This window comes from Thunnus thynnus, chromosome 23, assembly GCF_963924715.1.
Source record: "Thunnus thynnus chromosome 23, fThuThy2.1, whole genome shotgun sequence".
NCBI lineage: Eukaryota > Metazoa > Chordata > Actinopteri > Scombriformes > Scombridae > Thunnus > Thunnus thynnus.
Window position 1 is genome coordinate 11,477,013 of NC_089539.1, and position 23,107 is coordinate 11,500,119.

General features: G+C 40.8%; 2 protein-coding genes across 7 annotated transcripts in view; one reads left to right on the plus strand and one right to left on the minus strand.

The window, feature by feature from the left end:
- foxp2 (forkhead box P2) overlaps nt 1–23,107 on the plus strand; it is a 208,542-nt gene that overhangs the window by 89,225 nt on the left and 96,210 nt on the right. For 2 of the 5 annotated variants that reach the window (XM_067581683.1, XM_067581686.1), the window contains exon 1: nt 14,448–15,188. The exons of 1 other annotated variant lie outside the window; for it this stretch is intronic. The gene's annotated coding sequence lies outside the window, so the exon portion shown is untranslated. Of the gene's footprint in view, nt 1–14,447; nt 15,189–23,107 lie in introns of those variants that run through there. 2 more of the 5 variants (XM_067581687.1, XM_067581689.1) reach the window with 1 other exon arrangement.
- On the minus strand, nt 4,026–11,766 carry ppp1r3aa (protein phosphatase 1, regulatory subunit 3Aa). 2 transcript variants are annotated; one of them, XM_067581682.1, is made up of 6 exons: nt 11,631–11,766; nt 9,657–10,497; nt 8,620–8,678; nt 8,420–8,517; nt 6,035–7,415; nt 4,026–5,944 (listed from the first exon to the last, which is right to left on the minus strand). In XM_067581682.1, the coding sequence occupies exons 1-6, from the start codon at nt 11,749–11,751 to the stop codon at nt 4,341–4,343; spliced, it is 4,104 nt and encodes a 1,367-aa protein (XP_067437783.1). In that variant the 5' UTR covers nt 11,752–11,766; the 3' UTR covers nt 4,026–4,340. The 2 variants fall into 2 exon arrangements, with proteins under 2 accessions (XP_067437783.1, XP_067437782.1); XM_067581681.1 differs by having other exon boundaries at nt 4,026–7,415.

Here is a 23,107-nt window from a genome sequence, read left to right on the forward strand (position 1 = left end):
TCATTTTGCGCTCTCATCCACTCACATACCATGTCCTCATGCACCCTCTTGTCCCCGGCAGTGCACTTCACTGCACAGTGATTTTGCCACAGGGATAAAAAATAGATTTTTGTCTGTTTGTCGCCTGTTCAGACTACTTATCATGCAAAATTACATCTTAATATTAGGATTAATGCAGATTGTGTCAAATGTTTGCTTGACATGATCACATGATTACTATAATTTTTGGACCAAAACCATTAACTGTGATTTTGGTGTCAGACCTACTGAACATGTCATGGATTCTCTGAAAACTGGAGCTGCAGTGCCATCTGCTGGAAGAAATGAAGCATTGCACTTTTCACTGAAAACAAATTTAATTCTCTTCTTATACTGTTTGTTGGACAATTCTATCCAAAGTGCCCAAAATTAACATGGATGTATTTTTTTTAATCTTATGTAGCATTTACAGTAAATTCTGTACATGTGGAGCTACATAGAACCAAAAAAAAGTTGAGCTTCCTTTAATACTCCTTCTATTATGTAACCTTACTTCCTATTTTTTATTTATTGTGACATGATATACTAAAAACTGTCACAAAACAGTAAGATAACAGTAGGAATAAACAGTAAATGCCTTAATCTCTTGATGATTTGAAGACTGCAACTGAGCCGCAGGAATGCCCTCCTGAGAATATCTCTCACATGATCGGGGGATACTTATTATAGTTTGCTTGTCTGCTCTCACATACGCACGTACACCGAAACACCAACACACACACAATCCTGTATACACACTGTAATGTGAGAGGTGGGGAGAGGAGAGCACCCACGTATATTGGTAGAGTCTCATTTTAGTTGAGACCTGTATCACAAGGTTTGGGGTGTGATCCAGAGAGTCAATTAACTTGTACTTGCTCTACCACCTCAGGAACCTTCAGTGACCTGATATGAACCAGGGTAAAAGCAATCCCATGCTTTTTTTTTTTTTTTTTTTTTTTAAATCTTCAATTCAAGCAAAGTCTTGGCACACTTATTTTTTTCTTAAAATGCATTTGGCACACTGTCCATGAAGTGAGACAAGTTAATTCTTAAAATCTATCTGGCAAACTTAATCCCCTTGGTATTGTCTCATCTCACATGACTCTTTCGAGGGTACTGTACATGATTTGTGGATATGAAAGTTTCAGTAGCTTTACCTCTCACTGCCATCTGGTTTTGTAAACGTGCAACCCTAACCCTCTAACCTCGTGCAGCACTGATTCATTTATACTCCTTACACGTTGGCTTGTGTGATAATATAAAAAGTAGCCTTGCACTTTACTGTAAGCTCAACTGATCAAGATTCTGCACTTGTTTCTCATTGTCTTCCCGTCACTGCTACTTTTTGTCTGCACACTACTGTAACTGTGCCAAGTTTGAACTGTGCTTCTTTGGAGCTAGTACCCTGCAAAGAGTAGCCTTCTGATGTGCCAACATTGGCTTTTGGCCAGGTTGATAAAGGTGCCAGCATGGGATTGGTGCCAGCTTACAAAAGGTCAACATACCCCAGACGGGATCAAGTGACTTCTACTGAACTGCAGTGTCACTCAACCGCCATTTTATCGTGTCACACAGTGAGACCTCTGTGCTTGTGGTGCACTAGCAGATAATACATGTGAGGTGTGACATGACAGCCTCACCGGCAATGAAATCTATGCACATATAGTGCCAGAATGAACGGTGCGCCAATATCTGTCATCATCTTTGGCTGTTAAGTGCATTATGTCGTGCAACTTCATATTTTGTGATTTATGCTTCTTTAAGATTGGACATGGCCACCTCTGGATAGCCAGTGCCATCCATGACATACTTGCTGTTTCTCTCATTCTCAGTACATGGAGATGGAAGCATACACAGGTACAAACACACACATTAAAAAAAAACAGGATATCCACCCACTGCATGCTCTTGCAGCCATAGGAAATTCTATTTACACATGGCATTTGTTAATGATGAAACATTACCTGCATGAAATTATATTAGTAACATTTTTCTGTTGCTCCAACTTAATAGTGAAATATGATTAACTTAAATTATTAGCTTCACATTGAACAACCACTATACATACTGCAGTAAAGGACAGATAATTATGTACAAATCTTAATGACCTTCAAGCAAATAATCATAACTCATAATTAAAAGGTCTTGTGTCCCTTTGAACATGTTTCATTTAACATTTCTGAAATCCCCTGATACATTATGTAAATGATGCACTGGTACTTGTGCACACCTGTTGCACTCACCCATTTTAATCATTTGATAATTTTTATGTTACTGGATGGAGTTAATATCTTCACCATGCAATGTCAAAACAGTGCCGACTGTATAAAGGTTTTGAATTTAAGGGTTTCCTAAATGGTGTGTATCCATTTTGGAACGGCATCTGGCAAGATATCACAATGTCAAAAGGCTGAATTTTAACCTTTGTATTATTACTCTAACCTTTTGTATTATTAACCTGGTGATATACTGCCTACAGTAAGTCTCATGAGGAGCAGGGATAAAATGCTCTGTGTGCGATGTGAATTTGACTTAATTCCAACGGCTGTCAGCAGTTACTAAAACTGGAACAATGAATGACTCCTAAGAGACAGAAGCAAGGATGGGAGCATGTTATTCATTTTAAAGACTTACTGCTGAGATTCACAAAGTTGACTCGTCTGATAATCAACATGTAATCCCGCCGATAGAAATGTAAGATCAAGAAATGTCCAACGTTTACTTCCTAAGATGTCCTTCAAACACAGTCATACTTCTGACTTTTTTCTTGATGTGACGAGTTTCTAGAAAGGACTGAATTACCTTTGTAGCAATCTCCAAATCCAAGAACAAAGAACAACTGACTGTTCCTCTGGTCTGTGAGGGGTGTCATCTAAGGGTCAGTGAGTTATCAGATGAGTAATACTGAAATAGTGTACGGCTGTTAAAACCCTGTCTGTGAACGACTGCCAACGAGGATTACGACATTTTCCTGTCACGCTACAGATGACTGTTTATGAATACTGACCAGACCAACCCCATTAAAGTTGAACAATTTTGGTGAAGTAACGAGGGATACAACTTCTTTCCAATGCAGTTCACAATGACTGAACAGGTTTTAGTTAAGCGTAAGCTGCTATGCATATGACAAGCATTATTTTCAAAGGAGGTTAGAGTTAGATGCCAGCATGTCATTTGTAAGCTTATCGAGAGGATTAATTGTGTAAAAGATGCACAAGAGTTCCAAATAATTATTAAGTGCTTTAAAAAGGCGTAAGTAGAAAATGACGAGATGTCAAAAGTAAAAACTAAAGCAGAAAAAATATAAATTCAGGTTAAGGGAAGATGTTAGACAAAAGAAAATAAGGAAATTAACAAAATCAAACACTCACAGATTTGAATGTATCTGCAATTACTCCTTAAAAACAGCAATATAATATAATATTTCTGCTGGTGAATATACGTAGATGCCAAAAATGGAGAATAGCAAATAGGACCCAACAATTATTTCCTTTCTTTTCTGTTGATTTTATTTTTTGTTCATGGGCTCAATATCTAGTACAATAAAAACCATTGCACGGAAAGAATACAAAATTTGGGATGTGTCTTTGTAATAGACCAAATAAATGTTTAAATTGTTTCTTTTGTTGTATGAATTTCTTTTATTCAAGAAAAGCAAGGAAAGAGAAATCTTTCAAATCTCCAATGCCCCAATATTGCAAACAACCTTCATCTACATGAATCAAACACATAGTCACTTTGTTCCATTTTGTAAAGTACTATTGGGCCCATAAAACACAGCAAATATACACACATCATACACATACACGTTTACACTCAATCTGCATCAACTCAGATATTCAACAAATGTTCACAAATTGAATTAAATTTTACTGTATAATTTCCGAAATTAAATTCAAGATTATTTGGAATTGTTTTTTCATACATTCTTCTTCTTTTCCCCCTTGTGAGACACTGTATGATCTATTTACTGTGACAAGGGGTCGCAAGTAGACATTGCTTGGTTTTAAGGGGTTACAAGCCAAAAAAAAAAAAAAAAAAAAAAAAGGTTGGGAACCACTGCACTAATTCACTTTGAGTTGGAAAAACAAACAACCAAACATAAAACCACACAACCAAACACACACGTTACAAGTGCTGTATGTTGCATTCTGTTGTATTGCACCTATCTTTCTTGCTTCTAATCGTCTTCCCCATGGTCTCACAGTTTGAATATAAAATACGAAGACGTCACCATTGATTTGACAGTGATGTACTGATGTTTAAAAATACCACACACAGCACCCTTGAACACCCTTCCTTCTCTCAGAACTCTCAATTTATCCCACCTTGTTCATTGTCCCTCTGTGTCTCTTACACTTATAAAACCACCAGCACAATGAAGATATGTAGAGTGCAAAGAATGCTGGGAAATCGCACAGCAAAACAATGACGAAGAATCCAGCGACTAAAAGGGAGCAAATAAGAACTCTGGTGATGTGACTAAGGATGTATAATATACTCCACCATAAGAGACCATCGGACTCTTTTAATTTCTTAGAGGAGGGACTCGAATGTTCGGGAGATGGGTGGCCTGATTGATTAAAACTCTCCCTGTGGGCTAATACGCAGTCTTCTATTTGGCTACCTGTCTCCTGACGGGTGACTGATCTTTCCTTTATTTGAGTGTGGTTTCCCTGATCCTTTGGAGAGCTGAGAGTTTGGGCTGATTCAGTCGATGACTGCTTTCTCTGAGCAGCTAAAGTGGGTTTGAGATCTTGACTGAGATGAGCACTTGAATCTGAATCTATCTGTAATTTAGAGAGAAAGTGAGTTTGTTCTGTTTGGGTGAGTGACTGCCCTGTTTCTGTTGGTGAGAATTCATTGCTCCTTTTGGTTAAAGTTTGCTCAAGGCCTTGATAGAGGTTTAAATTAGGATCTGTTGGTAATTCTGTCAAGGAGAATACACCTGAATCAAAAGTCTCATTGTAGTCTTCGTCTGAAAGAAGATGGCAATCATGCGTAATATCTAGTATATCTGTCAGCCTTCCCCCCACTCTCTTAGCAATATTTGTGCCTCTATTGGAGGCCTGCACATTGCCTCTCTGACCGAACACATCCTCCCAAATCCCACTGACCAAATCTTCTCCAAATCTGTCTATGAACATCTCCTCTAATCCCGATTCTATCACTTCAAGTGCTACAGTATTTTCTGCCGTAATAGGGTCTTTTGTTCCCTCTGACAATTTTTTATATTCAACATGTGGAGAGCTCTCAACTTCTGCTGACAACTCTTGTTCTTTCACTTCAGCTGGTGCATTCTCACTCTCCCCCTGAGGGTTCTCCATGTTTCCCATCAACTCCTCCACTGCTTCTATTTCCAGCTTTCCAATACTCACCCTCTCAGCTCTATCTCTCTGACTCATATCTTCCTCTATTCTTTTTAATGTTTCAGGTTGGTGTTGAAGCTCTGTTGAAGTGTCTTTCTTCCCAATGTTCTCTTTCACTGTAACTTCTCTTGTGCTTATTTCACTGCCTACATCCTCTTCTTGACCCTTCATATGTTCCTGTGAATGAGTCCATCCAGTTTCTAACACCTCCATTGGGTTTGGGTTGCATTTATCTGTTGGAGAAGGTCTGAATGTATCATGGTCATTTTGGAAGACCTGTTTCTCTTGAATTATTCCACTACAGCTCAAGCTTATGCCTTCATCTGTCTGATTTGAGACTGATACATGTTCATCTGTTTCAGGCTTCAGTGCACCATTCTTCTCTGTTTGTGTTTGTGTTGGGTCCTCCGCCTCCTCTTTCTGAAAGCCCAACTCTGCTTCTGCTTCCTCATCTAATAGCCGGATCACTTCTGCTTCTCCGATTAGTGTCTTTGTCTTTTCGCTTGTTGTACAATCAGAAGTTTCCACCTCTTTCTGTCCAAATCCGTCCACGTCTCTGTTATTTGATGCTACGTCTTCATTCTCTGATTCATCCAATTCTGATTCACTTTCCATTATTTGGCTTTGCCTGATGTTTTTCTGACATGTTTGGTTTAGATTGAATTCATCTGCATGTGACTGTGCAGGTCTTATTTCATTTTCATCTTTGTCATTCTGCTTTAATGCGTTTTCCCTGTTTTGGTTCGGCTTGAATTCCTCGCACTGCTTTTCATCTGCATACCCCTGGGAGATTTCACACTCTGGCCTAAATATTTCTTCTTCTGTAGATACTTTATTTTCCGTGCAGTTCGTTGTGATCCCTTCCTCTGCTCCTTGTCTGGACACGGAGAAGACAAACCTCTCCCAATCCTTTGTCCCCTGACTGATTGTCTCGCTAAATGCCATCGCATTGTGTGCTGTACCTGTAACCTCCCCTTCCCTGCTGTATGAAAGACCCTCATCCAGTCTTGCTCCCTGTGAGATCCTATCACCAGCGGTGGCATTCTGAGACTCTGGCATTGCTGTCATGTCTGTTGTTTCCGACTCCCCTGAGCTTGTTACTAAGTCAGCCGTGTGCGGCATGGAGGGCTCATTTCCTCCTATTCCTCCTGCTTCTCCTATTATTCCTTCTCTTTCTCGCTCCCAGATCACAAGCTCGTGACACTCAGTTGAACTGTCAACAGAGCCCTCGGACACGGGCGTTGCCCCTATGAAGCTAAATTCCTGCAGAGTGTCTGTTACAGAGTTCGTCTGTGACCTTTGGGATGCATCTTGTGTCACTGTGTTGTCATCTCTTGGGCTACCGACACATGCCTCTGCTGGCTGTTGGTCTTCGGCGTTTAAGGCGACATTAGCCAGCAATGTCTCACGAGTGTCTGACAGCAGCTGACATGCAGCTGAGGTGGGTGCTTGTAAGATGGTGGGTATATCTGTGCCCACCTGAAATTCATGCTCCTGACTGCATGCTCCATATTGGGTTTGGGGCTCTTTATCGTTTGGTGGAGACACCGACGCTGCCGTCTGAAGCCACTCTGACTCTGGAACACCAGAATGGTCCTTGCAGCTCGGCCCATTAAGAAATGCCTGCCATACATCGCACACGGAGGTTTCTTTATTAGTGGTATTATCTGTGCCATTGTGAAAGGTCTCCCATATATCATTAACAGAAGGTGTATCTTTCATATGTTCCTCGGAAGCTTTCGACATTTTATCTCTTCCAGTCCAAATATCATCTACGTCAGCAGTCCCCCACTGCTGTGGTTTATCATTGTTCCAATCCAATGTAAGCAGAGGAATCTGATGGTAGGTGAGTACCTGCAGACTCTCATTGGATGGTTTCTTTTGGCGTGTCTCGAGAGAGCTGGCAGCGTCATCCCACGTGCTTGGCATAGGTTTTGGCTTTGGTACTTGCTGCCTCCTCTGGGAGAAGAAGTCCTGCACACGTGCCAAACGTGCCGCTCTGTGCCGGCTTTTTACGCTATCCACCTGTCAAAAAGGCCAAAGGTCAAAAGTCAAGCCAAGAATTTATGTTTGAACTACTTGAACTATAACCAGAGGCCACTAGCACAGTGATTTGTTATTCTTTAAGGTCAACATTCATTTTAAATCCTTGTACTGGCTTTACGTCGAAAAATATTTGTGATAGAAATAGAGATGTATCTCTCTATGAAAGCCCATTCATCGAGTGTCCTTTGATATCTAACATTACATGATGACAAACGATGATGCAATGCACTGCAATACCACAGTAACCTCAGCACGTGAGCCTACTTTTGTTTACATCATCAACTTTTCTGCACATTCACAAGCAGGCTACATGCACGTTTATTATTAATAGTCTGCACGAGTGATTTCAGACATGTTCTCAGGTGTCAGGCCAGCTGACTTTCCATATCCTTCTAGGACTTTTTATTGGTACAATTTAACATGACAAAAAGATATAGGACAATTGGATAGCTTTAAAACATACAGACATTAGGACCTTAAGACAAGACAGTACAACAATTTACATTGAACTGGGAGGTTGAGTTTGGCTAGTGTTCGTGATGTGACATGTAGGATTAGGTGAGGTATGTTTGTAAGAGGGACGGCTACTGAGTAATGACAAAGAAAAGATGGAAAGACACAAGGTAGGAAGAATAATAAATAACAAGAATGAGAAGTAATAATAATGATGAAAATGGAGAATGTGGGCGATTTTATTCTTGTAGGGTTGTAAATTGACCATGCAAGGCCCTTGGCCAGCATGCCCAGAGGGGTGGGTGGTGGTTGGGGGGGGTATGACCAGGGGGCAGGGTCCAGTGATGACAGGGGGCAGGACTTTCTTACTTTATATCTGCAGTTTACATCAGCGGCTATAGACAAATAAAAATGGCGTATTGACTGAGAGTTGTTTTGTGGCAAGCTTTACTTCTGGGTGATGTTGGTGTTTTCTGCTTTTCAGACTTTAAGTACAGTCTGTGCCTCCAAAAATAATAAATGCACCTCACCAAAGGTTTGTGTTCTTCATGGTATAATAATGATTGTATCTCTGCACTGTCCACTGTCTTTCTGTCAGCTTCCTCTGCTTCATGTGCGGCCTGAACTTCTGCAAAATGAAGAGACTCAGATTTACAAACCCAAGGGTCAAAGTTGGCTCACACTCATACACACACTCAAGCACACATATACAAACACAAAGTCTACACACCTGCAGCAACTGTTGCTGTGTTAATGATCTCCCTGGTCTTTTCCTCTGCACTTCCCCTCCTGTGGTTCAAAATAAAATGGTAATAACATTACATACAGTAAGCTAATATTTTAGAATGATACTGCAGTTTTATGTGTTTTTTCAAGGGTGTAAATGAGTGGTGATGTGTGAAATAGTAAAACCCTCATTGTCACCCTCTTTCCACACATTCACATGTCTCATAATGTCTTAAGGCTTCTGATTTTCAGAGCTTCATGAAATGGTATAATAAAGAAGTTAGAGACATCCTCAAGACTTGTATAATGTTTTTCTGTTTTACATCTCCCCTGTACTACACCCACACCAGTACTGGCCCTACTATGATTACAATACACAGTAATAGGTTTGCACAAGATAGATGCAATCCCTGTTTCCATGCAAACAGCATATATCTGTGCTATGACTTTGAAATATGCTTGCTGTATTATCACATTTTCATATACATACATAATAAGGAACTATTTTTCCTAAAGCAGAAAAAAGGGAGTTTGTGGATTGGTGTCAAAGAGGATAAAATATGAATATCTGTCTCCCATTGCCTCAGTGAGACGTCATGGAAACCTGGACAGACACCTGACCTTAAATGGGCAATATGTGTTCTACAGTCCAAACATGCATTACTGAAAAGTTATATAACAGCTTTCTGTAAACACACTATGGCCCAGCCAGCAAGCAATGCTAGCTTGTACTTCCACCTAATGAGAATCACTGTTTAAATAGACACTCTGTGTCAAATGTCAGATTTTCCTCACAGAATCAATTTCAGTTATTTGGGGCCTTTGCTTTCATGCTTGATCTCTGTAATCAAGCACAAACAAGAAGTAAAAAGCGACACTAAGAACATGTAAAATATTTATTTTCATGAAGAGTTTCCAGTGATAGATTTGAATAACTTCCCTTTCTGATTATGACATCTATTGTTGACGTTCAAGGGTGATGTGCATTAGTGACTCAGCGGTGGCATGTTTAAAAAAAGATTCAGCATCAGATTCTCTCACCTGTTAGCTTTGAGACAGCTCCTCTTGCCCTTGTGGCCGGTACTCTCCTCTTGCACTTGAGGCCCCTGTCCCTTCTGGTGGCAGAACAGCACATAGTTCATTTCTTTGTTATTAGCCCAAAAAGTGCCCACCGATGTGTCATAACGCAGGCAAAACTCCATTCTGGTCCCCTGTTTCTCAAAGGGAGGAACCAGAGTATACATGAAGGTAAACTTGTCCGTTTTCATATCGCTTGATCCAGGCACATACTCCGCCATCAGGTCAAAGTAGGTGTTCCAGCGATCCAGGGTGATCCGGGCATAAACAGACTTACTATAACAGAGGTTGACCACCCTGACGGTGCCACGGAGTGTGGTGGTTCCTGGGAGAAGCTCAATGCTCTCCAGCTCGACCATTTGTGCCTGAAGACTCTGATCCAGCTCCTCTGGGGATGAGGGGACTGTAAACAGACGGGACATGTAGATCTCCTCCAACGGATGGGTCGCCTCCCTCTCAGTGGGCTCGCTGACCTCTGACTCTGTCACATCAACATTGTCAAACTCCTTGACTGACACCAGGTTGAGGCCAAATGCATCAGCGAATGACACCTTCCTCCGGACGACAGGCGGGGGCTCTCGTTCAGAGTCCTCATCTGTTTCCTCGTCTGTGGTGGAGCCCGTGGGAGTGGAGGCCTCCATTCCTCCCTCTTCCTGTTCCATCCGCCTGTCTTCTTCAAAGGGCTGAATGTACAAAGCCTCCATAATGTGCAAGGGTCTGAGAGGCAGCTGTCTGCCCGTCCTACCGTCTGTCTGGCTTGGAGGGTGGCATAGACCAGAGTGCCCCCAGCCTGGCTGCAGTGATACTGAAGAAGGGAGAGCAGGGAGAGGACGTGACTTGACAGATGGAGTTCGGTTACAGCTGAACATTGTGAGTCTGAGCCAGGCCTATTAATAGGACACATATAACCAGACCAGAGCAGACCAGTTATCCCCTCAGTTATCCTCTCACAATATGTTTGCTACTTACAAAATAAATAAATGAAAATATCGCTTATTTAATGCCCTTTAAAGTCCACATTTGACATGTATTGACAGGAGGTCTGTATTTTGTCAGCTCAGATTTGAAGAAACTTTCCAAAAACCAAACTAAAAGTATGTTTTAAATTCACTGTCCTTTTGACATTGTACAAAACACAATAGTGAAATGGTTGCCAAGGTATTTGTATGATACAGTATCTTCTGGCCTGTGGTAAATTTGGTGGTCTGATGATAAAAGAAACTGTCATGTAAGTTGTTATTGAACAATTATGCATGTATTTGTGCAGATATCTTTGTCTGTTGTGTTGCTAATGTGCTTTTCTTCTCCATTGTATATCATTTTATTACCCTATCTGTCCTACGATCATATATATACAGCTTGACAGCTTCTAGCTCAACGAACATGAAGCCTCTTTTGACATTAGCAGAAGCAGACACTAAATACCAATGCCTAACATTCATTAGCATGGAGTATTTGCTGTATTTATTGTCACTTTAAAAGAAATCAAGAGAACATACAATTGCAATCATGAAGCGATTCTAACAGATGTTGGTCATGCACTTCACTGAAAAATGTCCTTTATGCATTGGCATAGATTTATAAATAGCTTTGATTTATTTAAAGGGATATTTCAGCAATTGTGTATTGCACTTGCATAAACTGAAGGAGACAGATCAAACATGTGACTGACTTTTGCATAGATAGACAGACTTCAGAAAGCTACCTCCTGAACCACAGAAGACATGATACACAGACTGAGTGATACCCCTCGTGATGGGTAAACTGATCCTCATGTGGCAAATAAGTGGAGTGCCCCTTTAAGGTTTGCATTTCACTTAAAATGCAAATTGCTCAAAATTAAACTGCCCGTTTAAAGAGTTACTGTACCTACTGTGCAGTAAAAAGACCATCATTTGTCATAGTTATTGATGTAAGACTGCAATCAATAGGCTTCACCTTCTTGATCTTTTGAAAGCAAACCAGTTAACTGGTCTGGGGGTCCACAGTTCAAGCACTTGTGTGGGTCAGTGTCTCCTTTATTGAAGTGTCCCACCTGATGCTGACCTCTGACCTCCATGTGGAGATTTCAAGAAAAAAAAGAGAATTTTCTGTTGAGATACAACAAATAATATATCAGATTATCATTAGTTCCATTACTGTGCTTGAAAAGTGTCTGTGTTAAGAAAACACCAGCGTTTGGATTGTGTATCTACAGATCCTGTCGTATCATTGCCATTAGAGGCAGCCTTAATTGTTTAGGTTCACTGCATCTTACAACAGAAGAATGAAGATTATTCTGTTCTCTGCTTTATTGGCAGACTGAGCTCTGTATGTGTTAGTGTGTGTGTGTGTGTGTGTGTGTGTGTGTGTGTGTGTGTATTTTTTTGTGTGCAGCGGTCTCAGATAGGAAGTTTAATTCATCTAATCCTTGAAATGCAGTGTAACAATACCCCCAAGTCCAGTAAATCTTGTAAATAGACTTCAGTGCTGGTTATACAATCCTTCACAGGTAGGTGAGTGGGTTTTTGTCCTTCAAAGGACCCTTTGTTCTGAAGTTCTGAAGCCAAATAGGTTCTCTTTTGACTTTTAATTGCAGTTTTGGTCTTTAAATAGTATCAGATGTTATCATTTGCAGCTTTTGTAAAAGCAGACATATGAATGTTACACTCATTAATATTACAGACTGGATGTCCTATTCACATAAAGATACATTCAATATCCTTAAAAGTGTTAGTTCACTCATATCTGTAAAGGAAGTGGACAAAATATCAGGAACAACTTACACAAGAACAATCTGCTGATGAAAAAAAAAGACCACAGAACTGCACTTCTCTAAAAATCAAAAATGTGTTTGCTGCTGTTGTTTCATCTACCCTTTAAAAACACAGGACAGCTTGTACATCCAATGTATATCAGTAGATGGCACTATGTGATCAGAGCAAAATGCACATCAGAGTAGCCTGCACCTCAGCCAAATACATTTGCATTATTTGTTTGCCTTTCATATGTGATAATGAAGTGTGGATGTAATGTACAATAAAATAATTTAATATAAAGTGGGAAAGGAAATAATAAAACTTTATGAGGATAATTTACAGTCTATTGTCTTACATATTTTGGACAGACTCTTATTAAGTTGACCAGTAGGTGGCAGCAAACCACCACAATTCAATGATACCTGTTTTCCCTTCCTGTCCTCATTACTTCCCAGATGCTGTTTCCTTCTACTTCTATTTGATCCAATTTTTAATAGCAATTAGGTTTTCTAACACAAACAAAAACATAAACATCTAATAGATGCATACCATTGCATGTGTGGCAATATGATCTGCCTCTTTTTCTCATATTTCCAAATGGAACAATGCTTGTGTTTTTTCAATCACATTATAGGAATGTGAATTTTTCTCTAAAGGTAGGCCTATTTTACTACTTTTTGGACATATGGCAATGGTGCAGGATCATCCGTGTCTGTCCGCCAATCTGAGGAAGTAGTTTCACAAGCAGATGAAAAAGAATAATATATAAAGAAATATTGGGTGTTTAATGTTTTTAGTGGCTATAAAAAATTGCTGCTTTATTAACACATTTTAAATTGACACTCATATATCAATACGAGCAGGCTACAAGCAGTGTTAACTACATTTCAAAAAAAGCAAATACATTTACACCTGAATAAACCACATTTCTCACAATCAGTGATTCATAATATAAATAATACATAAAGCATACAATTCTAAAATGTTTGCAGTAAAGACAATGGGACAAGAAGATCAATTGTTGTGTTTCTTACATTTTTCAAAACTTGTCCTCCACCCTTTCTTTCTGTTTTTCCTCCCCAATTGATAATAATCTGGTCATTCATTTCTTGACTGTCTTTGCGGTTGGAGGAAAAAAAAGAAGAAGAAAAGAAAGAAGACAGAGACGAGAGAGAATCATTCTAACTACTGACTGCTCAATGTAGAAATGCCTTCAGATCTACTCTTAAATGATTTAATAGGCCGAATTACATCTGAAGGTATGACAGAATGAGTAAAAAAAAATCCTCAGTCAAACAGTTCATCTTGTCTTCTTTTTGTAATGAAGTACTAATTTGGCAGTGATTTTATTTGATAAAATTTAGAGCAGGTTATGTTTATTCCAAACATGTTAACATTAAAATATGTAATTGTGTGTTTCTATAACATTAACAACAATAATGTGCACACACTTCCAGATGATCATAAGTGTGTTTTCTCTGCAAACTAGTAATTTAATGAGGTGCATGTAAAATGTATTTTAAATTTAATACGTATTTAAAATGTAAACTATACCTCAAACTGCCATAATTTATACTGAACGTGCAGGTCACACTCTGGTTTGAAGGATGCTGAAGCTATTTTCTATTTTTTGTTTTTCCTGGTGATGATATTTACACCATTACACAAATTTTATCTTAATTGTGCATCGATATAATTCCCCTGCGTTAATTTCTACAACAATGATTACGTATTTCCTTTATGCACAAGAGCTATTGGGAGTCTTATGATAGGATTTTTGAGCGACGCAGTTTACTACACAGATCAAAGGATAAAAAAAGATGAAAATGATAATAATAATGTTTTTGATGTCGGTGGCTGAATGGAGTGCTATCACAGACAGAGTAGAGGTTATTGTTGAAATATTAGGTTAAAGGAACATTATGGGAATGTATAGGTTATTGATCCCCCCCCCCTCCCTCCCCCCCATATGGTTCCCACTTGCAGATATCTTTGCAGTAATGCTACTTCTGGGCGGGCTCCATTAAATGAACCCTAAAGTTTCTCAGATGCAGCAACGGACGCACTTATCTTTTGGTTGGAGAGACCTTCCCATCACTGCAACCCAACAACAACAATGTGCGATTATCTTCGAAGCGCCCTTGTAAAAGACGCCTTACCGTCCGACGTGAGCGGCCGCTAATATTGTAGTAGCACACGTTTGAAAAAGAGGAAACAAACTTTAAAAAAAAAAAAAAAAAAAAAACTTTTTGTTTACATAGCAGGTGGCCCTGACGTCACACGGGGTCGCAGTACGCCCAAAAATAACAACACACACCTCCGCGCACAAGCAAGTGCCTCCCCTGGGGGGGGATTTCTAGTCCCAAATATACTTGCTAGCTGGGATACAGCTTGATGTGTGTTTGAATCGTAACGAAAAAAAAAAAAAACAAGCCGCTTCTTCCTCGCATTGCGCGTCATTCAAACAGGACTCAGTGTACTGCTTTTCCCTCTGTTGCATTAGTAATAACAGCGGCGTTGACGGGAGACAGCAGGAGAGAGTGTGTGTGTGTGTGTGTGTCTCCGACAGCGGTGCCCAGCGGAGGAATATTTGAGCTTTTTTATTTACTCTGCAGCTTGTTGTTCATTTTCTCTGCGTTATGGTGAACTTGGACAGTCACGTGTGAAGATCTCTGCAAGTACAGAGGACGGCGACTTCTCACCTGGTGTGTCCCTTTGACTTTTACCGTGAGGGAAATATACCTGCCATTTTTTTGTGGTAAGTTTTTCTGCCCAAGAGCTTATTTCTCTCTGCACTGTTTGACTTTTTTTTTTTTTTTTACTTCTCTGTCCACTGCACTTGAATTAGGAAGTGGACCGCGGGGCACAAGTTTGTCCTGTGTTACCGAGCGCTTTGCAACTTGCCTCGCGACGTTATTATTTACACGTAGCGCGCGGGGCTTTCTGTGCTTTTTAATTACCGAGCAGCTGTCAACAGAATTCACATTATTCGCCTTTTTAATGTTAGGACCTTCAGAAAGATGTCCAGGCTTTGGTTTGTCTGAACGCTGAACTCCGAAAAGCTGACTTATTGTCTCATATTTGGACATTGCTTTAACGCTTCACTCAGTTTATGCAAATGTCGCCAAAAAACGTTTTTTTTCCTCATTTGCCACTAAGTCCTAAATGACATATATCAAAACAATTTTTTTAAAACGTTGTGTGTTCGGATATGTGTAGAAAACGGCAATAATGAAAACTGTTAAGATTTGCTCTACGTGTATTCAACATTTAATGCCAATTTACAGCCTATATCTGCGTTAATGTTAACTCCAAAAAACTATTTTAAACTATTAAGTGCTTGCTGTAATTTCTTAGTTATTGCTATATTGCACTTATTGCCAGAAAAAAAGAAGTAAACGGAATTAATTAAATGTAATATACAACGTGCCATATGCATATAATTAAATCTATATGGCAGCTTATTAGGCTTATTTATTAAATAGGAGAAGATTCCTATACTATTAAAGAAAAAATCTTCAAAATGATTTTCTGTTGTTATCACCTGCAGCACACAGGGGTTGCATATAGTTTTAAAATGCCCCCCCCCCACCCCCTCTCATCAATGCTTTTTAAACACCACTGTCACAGTTTCTTAAGCTCAAGCCTGTGCACTAAAAAACTACAATACAATTAGATTTAAAGGCTGTTTATAATTATCAATGCTTTATCAGCATGATCAGTATCTGCATGATCAATGTCTGTCATTATCAGCAGTCAACACCTTACCGTGGTTGCTTGCTCCATTTTTATATTCCATCATTTTTTCGAGGTCCAGAAACAGTGATGCTGGTAGCATATTAATTTTCATGATGATAGACCTGAAATTCCAACTAATTAAACTAAACGTTAAAAGCTCATAAAATCATCAGCTGAGTCCCTCTATTACACTCCCTGTGTCTTGCCACTGTTCTCTTGCAATCACAGTGGCCCAAAAATTAATAGATGTAACTTTTTTTTTTTTTTTTTTTTTTTTTTTTTTGGTAAAGGAAGGATAACAAGGTAGTGGGAGCTGCTGAACTCTTCGGGCCTGTCCTCTGATCAGCTTTCACCCCTGGATTAGCTGGATCGACCCTCCTTGTTCAAGCCGCAGGGTGCACAGGTGTTCCCTCCTCAGTTATGCAGGTGTGGGCCAGTTCCCCCCTCACTCAGCAGCTCTCACTCTTCAAAGGCCAGGCGGCAATAAATGCCCCTTGTGAAATATGTCAGCGACAGTGCACAATCAGCCCCTTTGTTGGAGTGCCCCTGTAATCATTTCTTAAAGCATGTTTAAAACAGTCCGTACTCTCTTGTTTACTCGTTGTTGGGGAGGTGTGTGCGGTAAGTAAGGTCACTTGATTTTGTAAAACAGGATGCATTTTTTTCCCCGAGGCAACGGGAGGGATGGAGAGACTTGCCATTAGTCTTCCTCCAAGACTGACCGTTGTTGGGAGCAGTGCACTTATTACCCCGACTCTCCCCATTCTGCGTCCATTTTTTGATTGCTGCATTTATCATCAGGCGGTCGTGCTCTACATTATGGTAATAGGAAAATGAATGTCCTCCACAGGATTAATGTGTGTACCCTGTCATACGTTTCAATCATTTATCAAAATTAAGATTCAGCTTTCAGCTCAATGAACACTGGTTGATGCATGATTTTATCTTAGATATGGAAATTGTTGCTTCCAGCTGAGCTGAAGTAGAAAATGCTTTGCAATTTATTTGCCATTCTGTGGGTCCTACGTGAACTTTGTGTGCATTTGGTGTGAAAGCAGAAACTGTTGAATCTGACAATGGGGGCTAGGTGCAAGATGACTAAGTGTGAATTTAGAATAGGTCCGGAGAGTGGTTTTTTAAGCATAGATTACATCAATTCTGTTTTGAGTCAGACTACTTTTGAGGCGATGAAACACTTGCTCACTTTTGGATTAGCTTTTGAATTGCACCATCACCCATCCCCCAACACCTCTGTAATGAAACTGACTGCTCGCTCAACCCTTGAGGTGTTGCTGCATTTGGGGGAGAAACGGGTAAAAAAAAAATCACAGGAGTGGTGCACCAGCTTTACTTTTCTAAACATCTCGCTGAGCCCATGCATGTAACCTACTCAGTGTGTTTTATATATACAGCTAACTCGGTCCTGTTACTAAGCTTAAAGGCAATTAAATGGCAAATGTTCAGGTTTTATCCTTGTTAACTTCATAGAAATGTTTCCATGACAACCTCCATGCAAGTTAAAGCAACCAGAAGTGATCAAGTCCTTTTTTTTTTTTTTCTCCTCCTCCCCTTCTCCCCTCCTCCCTCCCACTTCGGTTCCCTCCCCCCAGTAAGAATGGAATTTGTGTTGACAGTTTTGGCCTTTAATGGCACTTTTGTGCCGCGCAAAAGTATTTGTTTACCAGGATCATATGCTGCAAGCTGTCAGCCTTGGAGAGATTGACTTCTTAAGATAAAAGAGTGTATTACATGCTTAAGAGGCCACCCTTTTGCACTGTAATTATCCACATCACAGTAATGATGTTTTGTGTGCCCCAGTTACTAAGAGTCTTGAGACAGCTCAGACTTTTTTAGTTACGCTCTGGGTCACTTCTTAAGCCTGACTCGACACTGTTGTGAGCGCGAAACTTTGCGACTCCTTGGCCGGAGAAAGCTGTGCAGGGTGGGGTCAGGGGATGAGGATTAGAGAGGAGATTGCGGGCTACCCACACAAGGGGGAGTTCAGCGCTATCTGATGAAAGAGTCAGTCAGCAACTTACTTCTTCACACTGGCTTTATTTGTTTCATCTCAGTTCATAGTCACATGTAAAATTTGTTTGAGCTCTTCTTTATGGGTTACATGTTTGCTTGGCCAAGTTAGAAAGACTGTGGTTATATATTTACTCAAAAAAAAAAATCAAGTGTCAAAACATCCTGCAAAGATTGTTTGTCAAATACCCTCCAAGGATTGTAAAGCCACAAACAACTGACCAACAAGTCATGCAAGCCAGAAAGTGTAGCTTTTGGCTGGTGTGTATAACCCCACAGTGTGTCAAACTCTGAAATGGAAAAGGACATGTATGCAAAGTTATAAAACAAACTTCTGGTTTGTGTACTCACTGTTTTTTTTTTAAAGCTATGTAAAATAATGCATGTCTTTTCATAAGGTTAGGAGTTCACCTCTTGGCACCACAGTCTTGACCGTGACCTTGTGCTTAATGGTCTCCCATCGAGCTGACACGCCAAGACGCCATAAGCTTGGCCTGTAACACTAGCTGACCTGTCAGTCTTGTTTATCCAATAAACTTTGTTCTCATTTGAATCACAGTACACCAACAGCAGCAACAGACCTTGCATCTTTTTTTTTTTTTTTTCTGCCCCCACCACCCCCTTTTCCACCCCCATTTTTCCCCTTTTCTTTTTCAGTTAACAATTGCATGTTTACTTGCTGGTCAGTGTGGTGTGAAGGCATGGCAGCTTTTATTCAAGTCACGGTCAGATGGACAGTGTCCTGGTGTGAAAAAATGTGTTGGTTCGGGGGTCTTGCCCTGAATTAAAGATAGAGGGTCACTCGTGGTAAAAGGCAAGGTCACCAATGCTCAGACCGCATTCAGCCGTCAGCCTGTCACTCGTAAACAGTCATGTGAGACAGCACTGAGGCTAACAGTGGCAGCTAACTCAATTATTGTTTTTCTCTTTTTATTATGACATCTAGGGCATCTTTCAGTGATGACAGCATTGTTTGAAGATTTGTGGCCTGATAAGCCACATAGATGAAAGTGTTAGATTGGGTTATTTTTGACCTTCTTAAGTGCTTGACAATTGACAATCAGAATGTGATGATCTAGGAAAAAATTGATATTTGTTTGAATTATTGTTTAATGAATGCATGACTCATAGTAGCTGAGCTTCGGTCAGTAGTAGTGATTAGTTGTATGCTGCTCAGGCCCACAAATAAGTAGTTACACTGCATTCACTGGTGCCTCACATCTCCAAGGACCTTTCCACTTTACCCAAAGAGACACAGAGGAAAAAAAAAAATGTTTATTTCAAACATGTTGTGAGAGGAAAAAAAACATGTGAGGGGGGGGTTTTGTGACAGTAACAGTTTTTGACAGGCACATTAGGCTGCAGAAAGAGCATCCAGCTCGGGGCTGAGGGCATATGGTGCTGCCTTCTGCCGGCGTAGCTCTAGACCAAGTTACAACACTTGCGCAGGGTCACGACTGTCTCAGGTTTGTTCCTTCTGTCTCACTCATCTAAATAAAAACAGTAGGAAAAATGGAAGTGGGGGGTTGGGTGGCAGCGGTGGCGTTGAGTAGGTTTGGCGGGCAGCAGTGTCGCACAGTAGCTGTGTCTTTCAGTAAAGGACAAAAGGAATGTCTCCAGTCGAGCCCCCTGGGTCAGGACATAATTTGGTCAAAATGTGGAGGGGAGACATTTGACATTTTCAGAAATGCATCTTTTTAAGTTTGGGTTGTTTCACAGCAACACACTAGCCACCACAATTTTTATTTGTGCTGTGGTAAATATACATTTGCATACAACTTAATAGCAGTTGTAGTTCTAGTTCCAAGCAAGTATAGTGCAGGGATTTTATCTCCTTTGACCATCTGAACACCCAGCTTGTGCTCTTGGATGGCAATCCCTAATCCTACTCTAAACAATGGCTGTTTTTTCACCACATTGGCTCTCCGAGGTTTTCTCCTCTGTAATGTGGAGAGGATGGACTTGGATAATGTGTAGGATGACGCAGGGATCTGGTCTGAAGACAGCGGATCGGTGGGAGGGTAATTACAAGCTACTGTGTGGCTCTCTGGATTTTCCCTGGATCACAGCTATAGGCTTTGTAGCTCAGCCTCTAATGCTTCTCTCGGAGAAGGAGATGGAACGGCCACAACATATGGACGCAGCTAAACAATGGTTTATTTTTATGATATTTGACGAGTGGTTTTTAATTTAGATTGTCACTTCTGGCAAGCAGCAGGGCAGATGGTGCAGACTTGAGTGCCCATCAGAGCCTAAATACCTCCAGGCAGCTGTTGGTCATGAACTTTTTTTTTTTTTTTTTCCTGCATGTTTTTTCTTCTCTGCATTTTCTCTCTTTAACACGGCTTGGGTCAAGAGGAGTCAAACCTGTTACAACACGTGTTTCTGCATATGCAAATCTGTTGTTTTGTCATTTCATTAGGCATGGCAAAAAGACAAGGGTCCCTTGTGGTTGCAAATGCGACTGGCACTGGGCCCAATTGGCATGCTGCACAGCAGAGAGATGCTTGAGGCGGGGTGAGGGGAGGGACGAGAAGTTGGGTTTCTGTACCAAAGCGACTCAGCCAGTGGATGCCCTCACATTACAGCTCAATCTGGATGGGTTCCTAAAATTCGGAGTCAAAGTTGTCTTGGATTTGAAGAGGGGGGGGGGGGGGGGGGGTATCCCTCTTCAATTATCTCTCTTCATCTTTTCTCTCTGTATAGAGTAAGTGAATGACGAAGGACATGCCCAGTAGCCAAAAACTGGCACACGCGTGTCTGGCACACGCCACACGCCTCCTCCCACCCTCTCTTCCTCCCCCCCCTCAATGTCCTCTTCTCCCCTCCTCCTCCTCCTCCTCCCATCCTCATCCTCCCTTCATCATCTGGCGCTCTCCCGCAGCGCTCGCCTCTTAACCACATGTGCCAGTGCCGGGCCTGCTCTTGCTCCGGGGCTAATTGTTCACTGGTAAACTCCATGCTTGTTGGTGGGGGTCTCCCCTTCATCCAGACACACGGGCTACAAAGCTGGATGGTGGCGGTGATGATGGCGGTGGGTGGGGGGTACAGATCGTGATCTCTCCATGCAGTTTATTTTCCCTGTATAAGTCTGAAGATTGTCGGTTGTAATCCGGCCTGTGCGCTGAATGCAACAAATACACCATGAAATTAAAGGTTATTGCAGGAGCGTAATGCAAAAGCTCTGTTCGAGATTACCAAAGCTGTTTGCAGACCTGGGGAGAATGAGGAGGGAGGACAGCAGAGTATGGCTTTCTTTCTGACGTTTGAGAGTCCGAGAATCTCCCCCTCCCTCTAAGTGCTGGATTGGTTTGTCATTTTAACTGATATTTATTAATGCTCTTTGATTTCCTTGCAATCCAGTTGTATAAAAAGACATAAAGGAACTGCATTTAACTTTGAAGCTGTTTACTATACGCTACATCAGTATGTAGCCCTGAGCTGTAAAAACTAAAGTTGAAATCACAGGTTGAATTTTTGTTCTGTTTGTTTTCTCTAGTTGTCCAGAAGTATATAACTAACCTGTGGCCACATCCAGTCTAATTCTTTGTAATTTGTTCTAATCTAGTGCTTTTCACGAGTGCCTTCCTCAACCAGACTTAAAAGTTAGATGGATAGATGATGGAAAGACCTAGGACTAGTCCCCGTGTTGAGCTAATCTCATCTGATAACTGAGGCCTTCCTCCTCCTCCACCTCCTCCTCCTGTCTCTCTTTTCTTTTCTCCCCCTCTCTGTCTTCCTCCTCCCGTCTCGGCCATGGCTTGGTGGGTTTGATTTGTAGCTCTGCTTCTCTCTCACCACACAGACGGCATTAAAGCCAGGCCCCCACAAGCCCCCTCTGATATGGGAGAGTTCATTAGAGATGTGCCTTTGATGGGCAGCCTTTTCATGTGACTACCGGTTTTTCAAATACCTTGATGTAGAAGCTTAAGAAGGCATTGTGCAGTAAGCCCTCCTTTTGATGCGACTTATTTAGATCTGCATAGTAAATCAAGGGGGAGTAAATAACCAGCCAGCAGATGGAAGCAAGGAGATAAGGCACCAGCGAACAATCGCATTTGTATTTTGTTATGATGTTGACAGCAGCTAAAATTCACTAATCTAGAGCCACTGATCTGCATTTCAAAGAAATCTCATTTAGCAGCGGGGAGGATAAAGTTCCTCTCATTGTGTCTATTTTATTGCATTCTTCGCTAATTTATCTGCCCACAGATTTAACGTGCAGGGCTTGGTGGTAGGAGCCGGCGTCCGCGCGTTGCATAGGGGGTCTTAAATACTGTGAAAGCGGTTACGTCTAGACTGTGAGCTGAGGGTAATTACACGTCTGACCATGAATAGAATGAGTTTGAAGACTCATCTTTCTTCGGGCGGGCCTGAATTGCTCGACTAACACTGATAAGGAGCATTTGGTCCCCACAGAAATATTGCCAGTGACTTTCCATAATGCCCCCCCTTTTCCAACACCAAGGATGGTATTTACTTTTAAGATAAAGTTATTGTGTACAGTAATCTGACTTGTTAGCATAATGTCCTCTTTCATCGCAGGACCCTCCTTTTTCTGCAGTGTGGAGGTATTTGTGGTGCGGGTCTTAAATAGTTTATCTTGACTTAGTGCGCGAGCGCTTTATGTAAATATCAGCCTATAGCATTATTAGGCCTTCATGAATACTTGAATGCATTTGCCATATTTATAAGTTGATAGAATTTACCAATGGTTTTATATTTGGCATAAAGATATGTGTGGTATTTGTAAATCCCCACGAATTGGAGGTCATACAGACTAATAGCATTTCTAATGCTTTTTCAGTGAATAAAATATGACATCTGCACAGCCCAGAGGTGTTGTGATATTAAAGTCAACTCAGCAGGAAATTATTTTAAGTAAAGTAAATTAACTTTATTTTTAAAAAT

Bases quoted from the DNA above. Each gene is read 5' to 3' on its own strand.
- ppp1r3aa (XM_067581681.1), bottom strand. From the start codon at position 11,751: ATGGAGGTCAGAGGTCAGCATCAGGTGGGACACTTCAATAAAGGAGAC. The intron at 8,518-8,619 runs GTGTGTAGACTT...TTCATTTTGCAG, and splicing joins CACAGCAACAGTTGCTGCAG to AAGTTCAGGCCGCACATGAA. The intron at 7,416-8,419 runs GTGAGGTGCATT...CCTTTTTGACAG, and splicing joins ATGAAGAACACAAACCTTTG to GTGGATAGCGTAAAAAGCCG.